At 34.0% G+C, this 19,728-nt stretch overlaps 1 protein-coding gene across 3 annotated transcripts in view; it reads right to left on the reverse strand.

Moving 5' to 3' along the window:
- Positions 1-19,728, reverse strand: part of LOC129257176 (WD repeat-containing protein 49-like) — a 32,369-nt gene that overhangs the window by 4,154 nt on the left and 8,487 nt on the right. For 2 of the 3 annotated variants that reach the window (XM_064097136.1, XM_064097134.1), the window contains exons 13-31: positions 19,000-19,098; positions 18,480-18,582; positions 17,759-17,823; positions 17,070-17,134; positions 16,115-16,274; positions 15,220-15,377; positions 14,590-14,754; positions 12,941-13,056; positions 12,091-12,163; positions 11,101-11,268; positions 10,480-10,662; positions 9,414-9,576; positions 7,761-7,895; positions 6,623-6,774; positions 5,886-5,948; positions 5,412-5,547; positions 4,527-4,645; positions 3,759-3,794; positions 344-482 (exon numbers count right to left, since the gene is read on the reverse strand). In XM_064097136.1, the coding sequence (XP_063953206.1) occupies positions 344-482; positions 3,759-3,794; positions 4,527-4,645; positions 5,412-5,547; positions 5,886-5,948; positions 6,623-6,774; positions 7,761-7,895; positions 9,414-9,576; positions 10,480-10,662; positions 11,101-11,268; positions 12,091-12,163; positions 12,941-13,056; positions 14,590-14,754; positions 15,220-15,377; positions 16,115-16,274; positions 17,070-17,134; positions 17,759-17,823; positions 18,480-18,582; positions 19,000-19,098 (2,298 nt within the window). The remainder of the gene's footprint in view (positions 1-343; positions 483-3,758; positions 3,795-4,526; positions 4,646-5,411; positions 5,548-5,885; positions 5,949-6,622; positions 6,775-7,760; positions 7,896-9,413; positions 9,577-10,479; positions 10,663-11,100; positions 11,269-12,090; positions 12,164-12,940; positions 13,057-14,589; positions 14,755-15,219; positions 15,378-16,114; positions 16,275-17,069; positions 17,135-17,758; positions 17,824-18,479; positions 18,583-18,999; positions 19,099-19,728) is intronic. The other variant, XM_064097137.1, reaches the window with a different exon arrangement.

Here is a 19,728-nt window from a genome sequence, read left to right on the forward strand (position 1 = left end):
AGCAAATGAAGATGGAATGTGCCAACATCTCTTTAACAAAGACACTTTGGGAAGAAGAAATTACAGATTGATCTCTTAATTTCAGTCGGGCAATGTAAAAAAAAACAAATGAATGCTAATAAATTTAACGTAGGGGGATGTCTTTGATTTAGGAGATCCTACCCATATCAAAACGCTCAATGTTTGAATGTTTCCTATGCCTCAAAATCAAGTATAAATTTAAGAAGTGGGAACCAGAGCTAACAATGACACTAATTAGCACCACTCCAGAAGAAAGAAAGTAAACCGTAAGCCTTTTTCTTGAGAATCATTTTCTCTAGTTCCTTGGGTAAAGCTGACCTACCTGGGCTTGAATTTTTCTCCAGTTGATTTCTGGCAAGAGCTTCTGCTTCTTCATGAGTCCTGAAGTACTTGTGAGGATGGGAGATGAAATCTGGTTTCTGCAATGTCCCAACCTTATCAAGTTCAGATACATCAAGAGCCTGAAATATTGAAGAAAAAAATACAACATTTCAATTAACACTGTAAGCTACTGTATTCTATTATTATGGATGAAGTAATCGCTTCAATACTGTACTGTCATTACGCCAACTGTCATTGCCTTAAAGAAAATTATCTCAGATTTGATTTAGAATAATAACTGATGGCATACTTTGACATGAACAAAATGTAATAACCATAACAATGTTTACTCTCACACTATCTGACTTTTGTCTCCCAAACAAAATCAAAATAATTATCTCAAATTAATTCGATTTACTTTTTTTTTCCAGAGAGATCATTGTTAAGGAAGACTAAAAAATTATTGCATATTTCATAAGAGACTGGTTGGCATTGAGAGTAACAAGTCACCTGAGTGGTTTACCAGAGCTGGGTGCAAATTCAGACTAGAACTTGCAATCGATTTCAAGTCAATCTTATAGGTCTACAATCATCTTAAGTCTTGTAATTTATGACAATCACAATTGATGATGGTCTACTTCTTGTTACTGAATTATTATTTATGAATTATTTCACTCCAGCTAAAACTAATTAATAACAAGCATATTTCCAATTGATATTCATAATTGATATTTGCAATCTATATTGCAAGCAAGTTTCTTGCAAAACCATCCTTGCTATTTTGATACAACCTGCACTCACTCTAAACATGGTCACATAATTATAATTTGATTGAACATAATCTGAACATTACGGCAAGAACTGTAATGAGATTTTTAGATTTGGCTTCAAACTTTCTACACAAGATTAGGAATGGCTTATGACTAAAGTTAATAGCAAAAAGAGTGTTGGTGATCAATAAAATTAGCAATATAGTTCTTGATCAACATATTTTATTACATGTTTTGTTAGTGAATATTCTCAATGGCACAAATATTGTCACTTGATCATTGTTAAAAGTTAAATAGACACATCGAACGTTGAACATTGTACCGGTAATAGTACACATGGTGCAGATATAACAATTAAAACCTGCCAGGCCTTAACAGGTGTCAATTAAGGATAACCTTATGATCAGGGTTATTTAGTTAGTAAGCTGGAAATGATTAACCAGACTTTTTCTTCCTGTTTCCTGCATACTAGCCATTGTTCTACCTTGGCTACTTAGGGATTACTAAAACAATCAAAACACTCAAAAATTCAGAGAGATATTTTGAGAAAGAAACATTTTGTTATCATTATCCACAGGAAGTTACGATGGTATCACAATCACAATATAATCATTATGACACACGAAAGATAGAAAAAAAATCAAAGTGAATCATCAACTGTAGCCAATTAAAAGTCAAACAAAATAAACAGATATAAAATAACAAGTGGAATGCCTCTGGCCGTCTCACCTGCATCACGCGATTCAATATAGCAGCAGTGCTGATTTTGAAAACTACTATAACTCGCACAAGATGTTCAGTGATACTTGGTTACTCTTATTTCCACGTTTTATGAACTAGACCAATACACTTATAGAGATATGATGGCAATTCAACAAATACCCCCAACGTGGCCAAAGTTCTTTGACCTTACATGACCTTTGACCTTGATCATGTGACCTGAAACTCGCACAGGATGTTCAGTGATACTTGATTACTATTATGTCCAAGTTTTATGAACTAGACCAACACACTTTCAAATTTATGGCTGTAATTCAACAAATACCCCAATTTGGCCAAAGTTCATTGACCCTAAATGACCTTTGACCTTGATCATGTGACCTGAAACTTGCACAGGATGTTCAGTAATACTTGATTACTATTATGTCCAAGTTTCATGAATCAGATCCATAAACTTTCAAAGTTATGATGGTAATTCAACAGATACCCCCAATTCGGCCAAAGTTCATTGACCCTAAATGACCTTTGACCTTGGTCATGTGACGTGAAACTCATGCAGGATGTTCAGTGATACTTGATTAACCTTATGTATAAGTTTCATGAACTAGGTCCATATATTTTCTAAGTTATGATGACATTTCAAAAACTTAACCTTAGGTTAAGATTTTGATGTTGATTCCCCCAACATGGTCTAAGTTCATTGACCCTAAATGACCTTTGACCTTGGTCATGTGACATGAAACTCAGGCAGGATGTTCAGTAATACTTGATTAACCTTATGGCCAAGTTTCATGAACTAGGTCCATATACTTTCTAAGTTATGCTGTCATTTCAAAAACTTAACCTCAGGTTAAGATTTGGTGTTGACGCCGTCGCCGCCGCCGTCGCCGTCGGAAAAGCGGCGCCTATAGTCTCACTCTGCTATGCAGGTGAGACAAAAACAGACACTTGAATATAAACAATAATTAAATAGCAACAAGCACAACCCCAAACTGTTTGTTAATTTGCATGCACTTCATCTGTTACAACATAACACCTAACAGAACCAAACAATCACTAAACCAAGACAAACATGTTGCTTTATCTTAAAAATAATTATCCAGAAAAATCAGAATTCAAATTTCTAACTTCGGTTTAGTTAAGTGCAAAAGTTAGATTGGCATCATAAATACAATGATAGCAATACTGCAAAAACAAAGAAACAATTTTTGGTAGGAAAGCATGGTTACCAAACTAAATCGACCTTCATCAATGTTCAACAATATACCCATACCAAATATACTTTTTGGATATACTTCATTTCAATCTTCAAAATCTGTAATAAAATCACAGCAATTCGTGAATTGATCTCCAATAAAAGACGCACAGAAAGATGCTATCACTCCAAACATTACTGTGTCTGCAGCATGCAAATATTTTGGAAAGGTTAGATGTAAACAATCACAAAGAAAGTAAAGGGATACAGACACAAGAGAAGCACAAATGCAGGACAAAGAAACATTAGAATTTTAGAAATGTTCCTTGTATAGCAAAATGGGTGAATATACATATTGACTGAATAAAAAAATTCCATTTGATAGTCTAATATCTGTTATTTTCAAAAAAATGATTTTGGGGAATTAAATTATATGCTTGCTTTTCTATTAATATCTAATTTTTATTGACTTATTTTTAAATCAAGTATATTATGATCTTTATTTAATGGGTGCAAGCCAGAAATTTGAATCTTCAATACAAAACTTTGATTTGTTGTGCTTTGTACCTTATAGCATTTTGATTTGTGAATTTCACTTTTATCTTCAAACCTCTATTTTGCTATACAATGATTAAGCAAAGGATGTTCTGCATAACTCTAGGGTAGTCTCAAAGAGGAGAGAAGGAAAAGTGGGGGGGGGGGCATGCATGTCTAAAGAGGAAGTTTGTTACCTGTGTCCACATGGGTGGTCTCAGCTTGTCTGTAGACTAGGTGAAGTGGAGGTATATTGTACTTGTACATATCAAATAAGCAATGGAATAGATACATGTATACTAATCAAACTAACTAAATCTATGATTACATTAATTTTATGACGATTACAAATATTTTGAATTTGGTCATTTAGTGCATTTCTATTCTAAAGAAGATATATATATGAGAGGAGACATTGTGATGCTATAACACAGGTATAAGGAGCATATTGTGTTTCTTTCTATAATGACAAGTTTAATGGGAAACATGATGCACATCAATTTTTATAGTTTCTAAAGTAAAAAGGGAAAGCAAAGACCAATGTTTTTAAAAATGTGGCCTTTGGGGTAATTCTTTTCTGAAAAATTGAATAAAATGTGTTTTCAAAACAGCAGCAGAAAATAAAATGTATTTATGTAATGACTTTCAAAATAGAAGTAAATCTTATGATACAGGTTATAGAAAATTACAGGATCTAACTAATAGCAAATGTTTATGGAATTTCTATCTAATCATGTGTAATAAGAAAACCAGTCAGCCCTCCATGTTATACTCTGATGATTATACTAATTGATTATATATTCTTTGTTTTTGATTTAGACAAATAACAGTGAACCTTTGTGTGTTTTGCATATTGTAATTTCATCAACTTTCAATTTTTACAGTGTGAATATCATGACAATCTTTTATTTTACAGTATACTAAATGAAAGTTCTACAATGACAATTAAAAAAAAGCAAACTTACTGCGTAAGGTCCAGCAGGAGGCTGATTGGTCTTTTCCCATGTAAGGTAAGGAAGATCAGGAATGGTACCAGGTTGTTTCCTTTCTCTTTTGTTCTTTCTGACTTCTTGATACTGTTTGCCTGTGCAGAGAAATGGAATACACCAGTCTTACCCGTCTTCTTCATAAGTAAAATGATAAATAGATATTATCTGACTTTATTACCCATTTCTTTGTCTACTTAAGAAAGTGCTACTGAATTTTCTTTGTTACATCTTTCTTTCCTAAAATGTTGTTTTTATCAAGAGTAGAGGTTTCAAAGTATACAGCAGAGGTCAGCTGAGTCTGAGCTGAAGTTATTTGGCAAGCAAATTTGATATACATTTGTCACATGCAATCCAGGTGGGTGTTTCATAACGCTGTTCGTAAGTCAAGAGTGACTTTAAGAACGACTGGTGATCATTTCTCGTGGTAAACGGCATTCACCATTAAATGTTCATTGGCGATGGTTTAGTGCGTTGAAAGGATCACCAGTTGTTCTTAAAGTCGCTCTTCACTTACGAACAGCTTTATGAAACTGCATCCAGGTAAAGAGGTTTGGTATCTGCCAGAATTATTCATTCAAGAAACCCCATCACACCACATTGGTAGCTATGCCGAAACTGTCAGATTACTACCAAAGTAAAGCAAAATTTGTGCAATATCACTATTCTAATCTGGGCAAATATTGAAAGTAATCAATCTTTTGACACGTTAACACAATCATCAACAATACTTGAATAAAATGGATACTGTAAATGCATTATAACAATTTATATCAATATTTTTCTACTCGTTAAAAGCCTACTGATGCCAGAATTTAGGAATAAATGAAGACATAAGGATGATTATGGTTTTCAATGTTATACCTAGTCTAGTAGTTTCCCATGTATTGACCTTCTCTAGAGGGTCAAAATTCACATGGATATCTATCTCCATTTCCTCTTCTGATTTCTTGTCTTCAACATCTGTAACATCCTGACTTGATTCGTCATCACTCATTTCCTTTAAAAAAAAATAAATATTAATTGTCTTACAAATATGATATGATAGAAAACTAGGATTATTATAAGGATACAATTCAACTATCTCGATATAAAAGCCCCCCCCCCTCCCTGCATCTTATAGAATTGAACAAAAGCATTATCAAGTCATGATTACAAATACTCATTTGCTTTCATAATCAAATACTCAATATTTATGTTAAGATTTAAAAATTATTACAGTGTTTTTACCTCCAATTTTAAACTGAAGATATCAAAGGAATGTTAAATAATACAAAAAATTCTTTTCTTTCAATAGTAAAAGGAAATGGCAGGGTAATAGCTTATCAAGTTACTTACATCCATCTCGCTAGGTGTAGGCTCAGGGGGAGGAATGTAAGGCTCAATCTTCCAATGATCCTCCTTCAAAGAAACAAAACAAACATTATTATCAGCCATAGTGACAATGATCCTATCAAATGACTGGAGGTTGAAATTAAAAAAGAGGTTCCAAATTCATAGGACATTTTTATCTTTCTATCTCTTTCTGTCTATTTATGAAGTTAAATATGTTTTATACCATTCAAATTTCAATTCTTGATAAAACATAACACTTAATCAATTAACGATATCCATTGTGCTATCCATGCTATTACCAATATCTACCAAAGATGAGTTTCAATAAGTTTCTCTTTTGTATCTCAAAAGGAAAAGCCCAATACATCAGAGTTAACTGAAGCATAATAAAGATGAAGGAAACATAATGGGATGTAATTACATGAATTACTTCCTGTCAATACACTTCTCTCCCTATCTCTCCAATATTCCACCCCTCTTTTTCTCTCTCTTCCTGTGTCTCTGTCTCTGTTCCTGTCTTTTTGTATGTCTTTCTATCTGCCTCCATTTCTCATTCACACACTCTATTGCATTCTTCTTTGATGTTAATATCAGCCTCTCAATTGTCTACTCAATCTACAAAGACCTACAAATAAGATGTTATCAGAAAAAAAAAAATTATGCACTTTCTTCAATCAAAGTTTATCAAAACATCAAAATAAATATAACAAAAAAGTTTCTACATATTGAAAATTTCTGACCTGCCCAAAAGTTCCAATGTGGTTGCCATAGATATCAGCAAGCTGAACGCTTGAATCTGCTGAAGCGGAGATGATGAGCCAACGTTCATTGCGTTCACACATACTCAGATGGTTCACTGCATCAGCATGAAGGTGCCAAGATGATAGCATGGCTTTAAAAAAAATAATAGTAAGAATTGGTAATCAAAAAATAGGAAATACAATATTGAAAACTACATACCTGTAGGAATAAAACAAAACTTAGTATAACTACAAAAAAAGTTCTCTACAGGAATCAAGATACTTTTTTCAGACAATGTGAATTTGCTGCCATTGCCATGGTTTTAAAATACACCTGTTTTCTTAGCTTTCCTTGTCTTTCTTCTAATTTACAAGGTTTTAACAGCCCACCAATGGAAATGGTAGAGGCAAAATGAAACAAATGAATGTAGTATACATTTGTTTATCATTATGGAAAAGGGGATATAGTTCAAAACCTTTGATGCAGGCACTTTCTCAGCTTACAAAAGAAATGACAAACTTTCCCGGGGGGCCAGTCAAATATATTGCTGTACACATGCGTGACCAAAAAAACATGCTAAAAGGGGTGTTTTTTTCAGTTTTGGACGCGGGCCCTGCGTGCACTCGTTAGGGTATAAAAAACACAATTTAAAAAAAAGATGGTTTTGAAAGACTGGTCAATGGTCAATCGCGGGTCAAATGTATTTACGGTAATTTTTTTTTCCAAAGCTTTTTTTTTTTAAGGAAAAGCCAAATGTGTTTAGGGTATGTTTTTTCCCCAAGCTTTTTTCCCATACAAGGGCTTTTTCCTCCTTGTTTCTGAAAAGTGATAGGGTTCTTCCCGATTGTAACCCTAACTGCACTGGGGGGCATGCAATACTCATGAATATAGTTTTATCTATTTAAGCTTATTGTTAGCAAGTAGACAAAACTGGTCATACTCTGGCGACAACTTGTTTAGGGGCCAAAATGTGTAAATGAAGCCCGCAAAAAAACTTGTTTAGGGGGTTATTTTGCACACAGAGAAAAACTTGTTTAGGGGGTGTTTGGAAAAAATTTGGTCACGCATGTGTACAGCAATACATTTGGCTGCCCCCCCCCCCGCCAATCTTTACATTACAGTGCCTGCACCACTCACCAGGAGGCTCAGTCATTAGTCTATCAGGTTTGTGTAGACAGTAGTCTTGAATCTTCCAGACCTTGATAGCCCCTTCGCTGTCTCCTGTTACAAGGTAATGATTGTTGCTGCTCACTGCCATCACAATAGAACCAACTGAAAACAAAAGAATAACATTGTTACCAAAAGTGATATAATAACCCTATTTTTGTAATAAACCTTGATATGATGAAATTTTCTAAATATACCATGACAAATTGGTAGCATGGTAAGAATCATCCAAGACAATTCGCCATATTTCCTTAGCATGGATGGCTACATCAATTTATTCCACCATCTACCTTGATTCATATTGCAGCTAGGATTGTACTAAAAATAACAAGTGGAGTGCCTCTGGCAGTCTCACCTGCATTACGCGATTCAATATAGCAGCAGTGCTGACTCTGAAAACTACTATAAAATAATTATTCACAAAAAACACCATGCATATAATGATACAATACAAAGTTCATTGACCCTAAATGACATTTGACCTTGATCATGTGACCTAAGAATTGTCAGTGATACTTCATTACCCCTATGTCCACAATTCATTAATTTAATCCATAAACATTGAAAGTTATGAAAGCAATTTAATAAATTACCTCCAACATGGCCAATGTTCAATGACCTTAATGACCTTGGTCATGTGACCTGAAACTCATGCAGGATGTTAAGTGATACTTGATTACTCTTATGTCTAAGTTTTATGAACTAGACCAATACAAATTCAGAGTTATGATGGTAATTCAACAAATACCCCTAAAATGGCCAAAGTTCATTAGCCTTAAATGACCTTTGACCATGGTCATGTGAGCTGAAACTCACACAGGATGGTCAGTGATACTTGATTACTCTTATGTTTAAGTTTTATGAATCAGATCCATAAACATTCAAAGTTATGATGGTTTAATTCAACAAATACCCCTAACTTTGCCAAAATTCATTGAACTTGAAACCCAGGTAGGATGTTCAGTAATATTTGATTACCCTTATGGCAAAGTTTCATGAACTAGGTCCATATACTTTCTAAGTTATGACGACATTTCAAAACTTAACCTTAGGTTAAGATTTCGATATTGACCCCCCAACATGGTCTAAGTTCATTGACCCTAAATGACCTTTGACATTGGCTATGTGACCTGAAACTCTAGCAGGATGTTTAGTATTACTTGATTAACCTTATGTCCAAGTTTCATGAACTAGGTCCATATACTTTGTAAGTTATGCTGTCATTTCAAAAACTTAACATTCGGTAAAGATTTAATGTTGACGCCGCTGTCGCCTCTGGTCTCACTCTGCTATGCATGTGAGACAAAAAAGTGCTTTTAAAAACTTAAGAGTGAAAAAACATGGCTGCCAATCCACTCTCGTGTCAGTTTGGATATCCCTTTGATACTGCATAGTGACTTCATTTGATGAGATATAAAGCTGGTATTTAGACAGAAAATATCATTCAGCCAAAAGAATCATCTTCTCCAAAATTAGAGATAGAATGTCTTAACATCCCTGAATCAATGTTATTCTATTCCTAAATGATTCCTGAGGACACATAAAATCAATATCAATCCATTGCCTACAGAAATTTGTATCCCATTGGATGTTCCAGGAATTCACAAGTTAACATTGACATACCATGTTGATGGGCAATGAATTCTGCCATGAGGGCATTCTTGTTGGCATTCCAGAAGCGTACCCATCCATTACCCCCACAGGATACCAGGTTAGCACCTCCCGAAGCAGAGAGGTGCTTCCTCGCTTCTAAGAACAACAGCTGCTTGATCACAAAATTATTCATCTATAGAGATATATAGATATAGATAAAAGTATATCAAAAAGGGGGGAATTTCAATAAAATACAGAGAAACAGCCAGAGTTGAAAAGAAAAAGAGGTTACAAGTAAGAGAATGATGGGGGAGCAAGTGGGGGGGGGGGTGAAGATAACAAAGAGATAAAAAAAAATTACATATGTGTACTTACATAGTTGACATGACAAATCCTGATCAGAGTATTATAATGAATCTAGAAGCTTAATCAACTTCTATTGTTAGTTTTATGGTATAATATGGACATAGTAATTGGCACTTGTTCTTGGAAGTGAAGTGTTTTGAAGATATTCTAGGAAATGAAGATAAGTGACTTACAAGGTGGACTGCAGGTGAAAGTTTAGAATGATAAAGATTGATTTGAATATCTCTGGGTAAAACAAAAACCAATCCTTCATCTTAAACTTTAGGTAACATGGTGAAGCAGTCTTAAATAATTGTTTAGTAATACTTTACAGGCCTTGCTAATTTTATATTGTTATATCTACTTCCAAACTATAAATACAAAACTTTTGGCTTTTTCTGTTCATTCTAAACCTGATATGGAACTCAAAAGTAACTTAAAAGAGCTCTTTTCAAACTTAAACCCTTTTCAGCTAATTGTTGGTCCACACCTGTTATGAAAGGGATCCATGCTAAAGTAAATTTTAGAATCACACAAAAGGGTCTGACAAATTAGTTTGCGCTATTTTGGGACAGCTTTTAGAAACCCCAAGATTAGGCCTAGTCCAAACCAGGCACGTACCTGAGATTTACTGAAAGGGATCAAGTCTCAATCTGCACCAAACTATGTGCACTGTTTAAAGCTATTTCCTAAGAGCATGTTAAACTGAACTTCAGCTATGCCACTAAGCAAAAGTTTATTATTATATTACCTCATCTGATTCACTACCCTGACTTGATCCTGAGGTGGGTCTTTTGGCAGCCTCAGTCCCCTTCACGCCATGCCTGGCAGTGCTCACGGATGCTCTGCAGGGATGTTGGGCACTATGAACTGAATGGATACTGCTACGTTGACGGGATACACCTGGTGGTGCTGTGCTTTCATTATGAAGGGACTGCAAAGATATAGACAGCAAGACTAGATCAATATACAGATAGACAAATAGGTATTCCAAAGTAAACAACAATATATGAATACATTTACTTGCACTTGCTGACCTACTTTTCCTTCGGCCAGCGCATTCATCGGAATCTGAAAAGTGCCTGCGCAGTCCTTGAACCTTGCATCACCACCACCACTTCTTTCAATGTCAATGCTACTAACAGATAATACACCTACTTCTTCTAACAATAATGAAATTTATTTAAAAAAAGAAAAATTCATCTTTCTCAGATAAATCATTCAGACCATCAATCAAACATTCTCTCTTCCACAGGTTTAGTGTAAAAATATCCCCAAAATCAAGCTGAGTGCATTAAGTCCCATATCTTTTATCTCGACAGACAAAAACTCTTGAGAATTGGGTCTCCATATCACTCTGGTTTCATCTTACCAGTTTGGTCTTTTCTCTGCTCTTTGCCTTCTTGTGGAACCTTTGTTGGAGATGCCTTGATGAAACCTCTGACCCTGTATTCCAGATGACAATCTCTCCATCATAACTGCCTGTGGCAAGGGTGTGTGGTGCAATGAAAGCTGCAGCAAGAATGTCATCTTGATGTTCCTACATTGGGGAAAACTAAACTTTTGCATGTCTGCTCTTTGAAACCGGAAAGAAATCATTCCCTTTACATCACATCTAAGCATGATATGTAATGATTTATGAAAATGTTAAATGCACATATTTCTAGATTTCATAATTCCAAATACTTTGTGTGTAAAATACAAATTTTCAAATCATGTTTTGTTGCTGCACTGGAATGTAATGGGTAATATTTTGAAAAGCAAGGGCATTAAAGACATCAAGAAAATACTAATCAAAAACTTTGTCAAATTCATTACAAGGAGAAGTAATGTTCAGTTTATAAGCCTCTTGTGAGACTGTTTTAATGACCATGTGCTAACCTTCCCTTTTCAGCACTGGAGTAAATAGCCTGACAAGAATAAGTGAAAAGACATGTTTTGGTGTGGTGATATCTGTAAAAATCATAAATAATTTCTATACACCCCCCTCTCTCTACATATCATTTAGATGGCAGCAGTGGGACAATTTTGTGAAATACTTATATTCTGTTTCAAAATGTCTTGCGCATTCAATTTTGCGATTGTCCCAGAAGAAAAGTAATAAGTAATCACCTTTCTTCAATGCCAATCCATTTTAAATACTCGGCTTGATAGTCTTACTAAATCAAGTGTCAGTCATTAATAAACTTGAAGACAAATTGGTGTTGTATAGTATCAGTCAATAATTTTGACAATCAAAATTTTGTTCAATCACTGTATATTGGATACATGTATTGTTCTTACAAGAGAAAGTTAAATAAAAAGATACAAATGAGGAATAATAAATGGCACAACATTTTTTTTTGGGTTATTAAATTCCTACCTTTCCTCCTTTCCATTCAGATGGTTCAACCATATACTGATTAATCTGTTGATTACGGAACAGTGTGATGTACCTGAAGGAAGAATGTGCATAAAAACTACATTTAATATTTCATCACTCTCATTTCATGACTATATTTCAAACAAAATACAATGAATAAAGGTGTTAATTTACATATACAAATGCAGAATTTGCTGGTTAATGGGCTCCTGGTATCTATGCGCATGTAACCGATGAGGACAATACCCACCAGTTTACAGATTACTAACAAGAACTAACCTTATATGTTGCAGCCCCCCCCCCCCCCCGACTAAAAAATTGAATCTCTATGACAAACTAAATTAAACTTCAATTTGACGTCAGGCACGTATGCCTTTTATCATGGGCGGAAATCCCAGGGGGGACAGAGGGGATGTGTCCCCCCTATCAAAAATAGTAGGGGGACATAATATCAAATATCCCCCTACTATTTTTCGTCTTGTATGATGGAGAAAAAATATATCATTCACAATCGAAATACTACATGAATTTAGGAGTAAATGACCTTATATTTTAGATAAAAACTTTTTTTTTTTGCTTGTCAAATATTTTTGGGTTAAAAAATGACCTTACATTTTGGGTGATAACCCTTTTTTTGGGGGGGAGGGTTGTCAAATTTTCTAGCCCCTGGTCCCCCTACCTTTGGGGACAGAATTCCGCCCATATATACATAATCTAACCCATCATCATTATAATAGTTCATAGAGCCCTTTTTAAAGGATTTCATCATGTTGAAAACAAAAAACCATCATCATCTTCTCTACCCCTAATCATCACCACTTTCAGCATTATCACATTATCAAAGCCTCACCTATCCCACCCAATGACTACAAGACTTCTTTTGAGCACAGCAATCTGAGAGATATCTACTGAACTTCCCATTCCTGCATTCAGTAGATGATGGCAGTGACCATTGAAATCCCATACCTAAAAATAGAAAAGTCATACCAAACATTACAAAAATATAATCATGGTGAAATAAAATCAATATATAGCGTAATCAAGGCAGTTATTTTATGTTATTCAAACAATCGTGAAAAAGGTGGATGATGATTAAACACAGCATCTCAATATTTCAAAATGTATCATTGGGATCCCACAAAGGCTCCACTGTGACTTTAAAAGAATAAGACTGGTGTACATGAAATTATATTCAATTTCTCACAATTCCCCCTCAATTTACATCATATTATAGATATATGGACTGCTTTGAGAGGCATGGTTGTTTCTAGAGGCTCAAGGGGACCGCAACGCGACTATGCCCGAGGGCTTTGCCCGAGGGCATGGTCTGGCCGATGCGGTACCCGCGAGCCGAATTGAAACAACCATGTCTCGAATATAAAAGCAGTCCATATATATTTTATGAACCGAATTATTAAACATAAACGTTAGGGCCTGGTCTAGGTTTAGATCTAGTAAAACTAAAACAAAAAAGCCTGCCCCTGGCCTAGGCCCAAAGCTAACGTAAGGTCTAGGCCCTTACTTAGCCCTGCCCTGAAGTTAGGTCTCAAAATCGAATATCAAAGCAGTTCCCGAGCAGTTCATACCGATAGGCCCTACTAGGCCTAGGCTAGATATTTTTAGGAACCAAATTAGGGTCTGATTCTGAATAGGGTCTAGGGCCTACAGTGTAGCTAGATCTAAAGTTCAGTCTTAAAATTTAGACTAGAGTATAATCTAATGTTAGATCTAGTCGACTAAACCTACGTCCTAACGTTAGATCTAGAGTCTACTCTTAACTTGTAAGCTAACGACAATTAACATTAGATCTACCCGTCCTAACGTTGTCGTTTGTCAATACCTAACTGTCCCAGGCTAAGGTTAAGTAACGACATGAACGAGTTAAACGTTTATTGTTAGAAAGTGCAGTGACCGTCTAATCTTTTCACCTGACTCACCTTTTGCGAGCATGCATTTGAGCGAACTTCCCCAAGACTTGATGATTGATATACATCCGTTATGTCCTTAATAAGCTAGTTTTATTTTCAATAAATGCCATATATTTTAACAGGAATTAACAAGCAAAAGTCAAAGATCGGCATCGTTCCATCGATATGTCATATCCGTTGCGCGCACTTGCGCAATAAGCGCGTAAATGCGCGAATTGTCTAAAACTTTCGATCAAATCGCGCGGATATTTCTGGTATCCGTAATCACCGCAGAAAGCAACATTTTGCATGCAATCAAATGGGGATTTCAGCCAAATTTTGCTATGCCCGTCGTTAAGGGGCGGATCAGGGGGCAACGGGCAGAAATCTTGTTAACTATGCCCGTTGCCCTTGGTTACCACCTTAGTTTGTTGTTTTGAAGGCATGGTCGTTTACATGACCTCAGTTTTGACCAATCAGAGGAACGGATTATTCGACATTCTTAAAGAGAGGTTTATAATACATCATATTACCCTGCCAATAAAATTCATAAAAAGATCGATAGTCATTTTTCAAAATATATAACACATACCTTGACAGTGCCATCTGAACTTCCTGTAAAAATCCTTGTCTCATTGTGATCAAATGCCAGGCAGGTGATCTCAGCGTTACCATGGCAATTAAGAAACTGCTTGGCTTTCTGTCCTGTGTCTAACATCCATACAATGACTGTAGAGCCATGGCAAGCACTTACCACCTGATAACACACACAGATTAATCAAATTCATTTTCAATCTGAGATTCACTTTATATTTAGTTATAATGGAAACCAGTCATAAAAATATGACATTTTAAGAATCCTATAACATCATAAAAGGATAATATCATTTTCTTGCATGTACTCTCATTTTAAATATTCCCTTTTCACTTTGCCTTTGTGATTTAAAAAAAATCTAAAAAATAACACTAATATAGTTCCCTTGATCACATAAAAGAAACCTCAAATTCAAGTTTGATTTCCAATAAATCAATCTAAAAGTACCAACAAAAGCAAAATCAAATGATGATGAATTATTGATTTAAACATAGTTAATAGACCACTGACTTTCACTGGTTAATTAATCATCAAGTAATTTAATAATTTCAAATGATCTGTAACATTTCATTTCTAAAATCAAAATTGTCAATACAAATATTAAAAGTAAGTATCATGCAAACTAACTTGATTAAATGTGGAGTTGTAAAGAGCCATGCTGATGGGTTTGTCATGACTCATGACCCGATCTTTGACCTCTGGTTTCATCTCAAGCATAGTCAGCTGATAATTGAAGGATGTGAGGAGACGATTGCTGGCCTCATGAAAGAATAGTGATGTGTACACTGTCAAAAACAAATAATAAAAGGATAAAGTCATTTCAAAAGTCTACTAAGATTTTTCAAACATTTTTTCATAGAAAGATTTATTCAAAATCACAATGCTACAAAAAATAAATATTAAATAACCTTGATACATTCATTAAGAACAGTGATCTAAAAAAAAATACTCAAAGATTTCTTAATCAACACGGCAACATTCCCCACAAAATAAATTAATTACATTGAATAGCAATGTAACAATAAAATTTTTAGAAGGGATTAACTGGCAGATTCTCAGATAATTACATATGTTAATTTCCCATATTTTATTATTCAAAGCCCATTCTGATTTCTCTTAGAAAAGCTTACTCATAAGTATTGTATGATACAGGTTTAAAATCAACTGCAGTGAAAGTAAAAAGGAGGACAAAAACATCAAGCCAATTGGTCATGATAAGTTGAAAATTGAATTTGATAAAGATCGAGATATCATTAGAATGACCATTTAAATGATTGAGGAACAGATTGCTGACATAACCCATGCTCATCTTCCATAGTTCTTTTTCAATGAGATAGCTATTGCACAAGGTATTCCTGAAAGTATTTTTGATGCTGGTTGGAATCAAGTACATCTATTGAAACAACTTGGGTCGACCATGAAGATAAAAAAACCTGGACAACATGGCCGTAACAGCACGATGATCACAATTTAGTACACTATTTCATATTCAGTACTTGAATTATTGAAATATTTAACTCACTCTCTGTTCCTTTTGGAAACATCCCGGCCATCCTCTGGAGACAGACTTGAAGCTGGACATCCCATATTCTTAAGACCTTGTCCTTTGAGAAACTGATCAGCTGACCACGGGTAAAGTTAAACTGGACATGCACAACCGGAGCCATGTGACCTCGCAAAAGCTATGAGGGGAAAATATGAGATGAAATTTGGCTCAAGGGACCAGGATAGTGTTTTAATATGTATGACTCTATGAACACCTGGGGCCCATTACATACAACTTTTGCCACAAAAAAAGTTTTTTAATGTGTTATTTTCAACGGCATAATTTTGTTTGCCAGTTTTTTATGGCAAAAGTTTTATGCAACGGGCCCCTGGTGAAACTTTCTTGAGTGCTATATTACATTCTAGATCACTTTCATTCCCATGAACTATGTAGTTGATATAAAGCTTTTTATTTCTAGTGCATATTAACAGAAAATTGATATTTTTAAAGTTTACTTAGGGTTATAGGAAATTAATGCCTTTTACGTTAAAACGCTGAAAATTTGAAGTATGTCATAAAGCATAAGATTGGCTAACAGGTTGTGCGTGAAATCTTGTGTTGTTTATAAACAGCTTCATCAAATTGGTCTAGGAGACTATTTAATTATAAATATACATGTACATGTAAGTGATGAGAGTAGCCAATAGACAATTTGTTAAGTTAAGAAAAAGAAATTTCACTTGTTCTTTACTTTGAGAAAATAAGAAAGAGTCACAATCATATTTTCATAAACAGATTATGTAATCATATTTCTTATTAAAAAGGACTTGTCTTGGTGAAAGCTTTTTATTTAATCGATAATTGAAATGTTTTCTTTGTGAAAATGCTGAATGCAGAATAAGGATTAACTTTCTTTTTTTTTAAATAGAATTTATTTGATATCTAATGTAAAAAAAAAAAAAAAAAGTCTTTAAAAAAACTACGAACTCACTCCAACTGCTTTTGACACAACATAAGGGTTCCAGAGACACACATGGTGGTCTACTCCTGCAGTGGCTGTTGAAAGTAAATGAAAACAAAATGAATTATAATATACAGAAGATAGAAACTTCAAATTTCTCCTTTTAAACAACAGAAAATTCTAAACAGCAAAAAAAAGATAGTTATCATAGAATGCTAAAAATTTATGTAAATAAAATACAATTACGAAACATTTTAATACAAAACATTGTGTAGTTGTAGGAAGTGAAAATTTCAAGACATATATCTAGCGTATGCATGATAGACTACAAAATCTGTTTTGTCAGATCATGAAATAAAGAATACCTTCCCTTTTTAACAAACTGTTAAATTAATATTATGATTAAAAGACAATTTACTTTCATAATAAAGGAAAAGTGCATTTTTATGTGGAGTAAGTCTACATCTAATCTAGATATAAATCTAAATATCTAATCAAGATATAGATCTAGTCAATCTGAATAACAATTAAAACATTGAATAATTATTTTTGGAAGAATACAGGAAAACATTGGTACTAGCTGTGAACAAAATTTTTTCCCTGTATCTATACGAGACGAGGCAATCCAATATTGTCTAAATTTTCATTGAAAGAGGAAATGAAAGGGCAATGAATGTAATACATTACAAGATGAAAGAGGAAAGGAAATATTGTATTACCGATCAGATTAAGACCATTGTGATAAGCAAAGGCATTCACTCCTTGGGAGATATTGAAAGAATTCCTACAAACATAAAACAATCAATTAAAATCATGATTAATGATTCTGAAGGCAAAGAAGTAGACAGAGAAAACTTTAATCAACATAATGGGAAGTCTGTATAAACCAACTAAAGAAGTGTCATGGAAATCTTTAGGGACCCCGGGGAAGAACAGGTTGGATATTAATAGGCAATCTGAAACAGGTCTATCCCTGTGATATATAATTTTGTATTACATGCATTGTTAAGTTTAATTATTGTTACATTGTTATATTGTATATAATCATTTGATCATATAATGTTTATTTTTGTCCCGTATATATTGATGGAAATATTTTCTTTGAGCCATGGATCTCTGAAAATTCTTAATCATCACAATATAAGGTTACTTCCTACTCTCTGTTTTGTTTGTACAATGACAACAATACATGAATATCTTTATTAACAGAAATACTTTCTTGTCAAATATCTATTTGTTGGGTATTGGTTGCTTTTGTTGCATTTTGTTGCATTAATATATTTGACTCAAGTGACATTTGTTGTCATTTTATAGATATAAAGAAATTATATAAATACTAAAAACATATCTTTTTGTCCATATCATGAACAGTGACAAAGAAAGCTAATATCTGACAAAATAATAAAAAATATTGGTGGAATCACCGATTCTTTTTCTTACGTTTTCATCTTTGATTTAGCCTTCTCTATCCATCCCAATACCATGGCATTCTCATACGTAGTGGAGCATGAGATGAAACAATTTAGGTGCTGAGCATACTTGACTGGAATATTGAAGGAAAATAAATATCAGTGCTTTTTCAACATCATGTTATACAGGTTTTGATCTTAACTCACAAGAAAGAAGAAAGACAGATACAAGTTAAATATCAATGCTTGGATTTTATTTAAGCATTTAAATATTCATATATACTACAGATATGAAAATAATTTACTTATAATATCATGTGAAAAGGTACAGTACATGTATATGCAATATGAACATTCATGGTTTAGGACTTATAAGAAGGGAATTGCAAAATATTGATGAATAGTGTTTGATATCATATAATATGCAAATTTGTTTTCCTCTTTCCAGTTTTTAGTATCAGTTACACATACATATCCTGGAGAAGCCGTTTGCGTCTAAACTGAATTGGATAATATTTGATTGAAATGATGTAAACATGGAGATGCCATACCTTGTTTAGCCCACTCTGTATGTCCATTATGTCTAATGAGCCGACAGTACTTGAATCTATCCTTCAATAGATGTTTGAAGTTCACATTGACAACTTGTTCTGGAAACATGAAAATGAACCATAAAATTATTTTTTTGTGACAGAACGTAAGACAAAATGAGCAAAATATATATTTTTTATATAGATATATGTAAAAATCGACAAATAATTTGTTTTTAAAAAACATGGTGGTTCACAAACCACAAGTTTCACCTGATTTTGCAATCAATAAAATATGCAATATGATCTGTTGACCCCAAGGTGACCTTTGACCTTATCTTCCTGATGAACACACCTGTGGTATTACCTTATGATTACTTGTACAAATTATAAACACAATTGATGCAGATATAAAGAAATGAGAACAAGTTTAACATAACTTGAAAAAGGAAGGACATGACCTCATATTATTTGATCTTTTGACCCCTAGATGACCTTTGACTAAATTATCATGGACACATTGCAATATTACCCAAGGATGATTTTTACTATATGTGAATTTAATTGATGCAGAAATAAAGAAATGAGAACAAAATGCACAAAAACTTTTCAAAAAAGGATGGACATGACCTCATATCATTTGACCTTTAAACCTCTAGATGACCTATGTCGACTTCATGTTCATGGACACACATGTGGTATTACCCAAGGATCCTTTGGACCAAGTGTGATCAAAATTGATGCAGAAAT

The sequence above is a fragment of the Lytechinus pictus genome, chromosome 3, assembly GCF_037042905.1.
Source record: "Lytechinus pictus isolate F3 Inbred chromosome 3, Lp3.0, whole genome shotgun sequence".
NCBI classification, from domain to species: domain Eukaryota; kingdom Metazoa; phylum Echinodermata; class Echinoidea; order Temnopleuroida; family Toxopneustidae; genus Lytechinus; species Lytechinus pictus.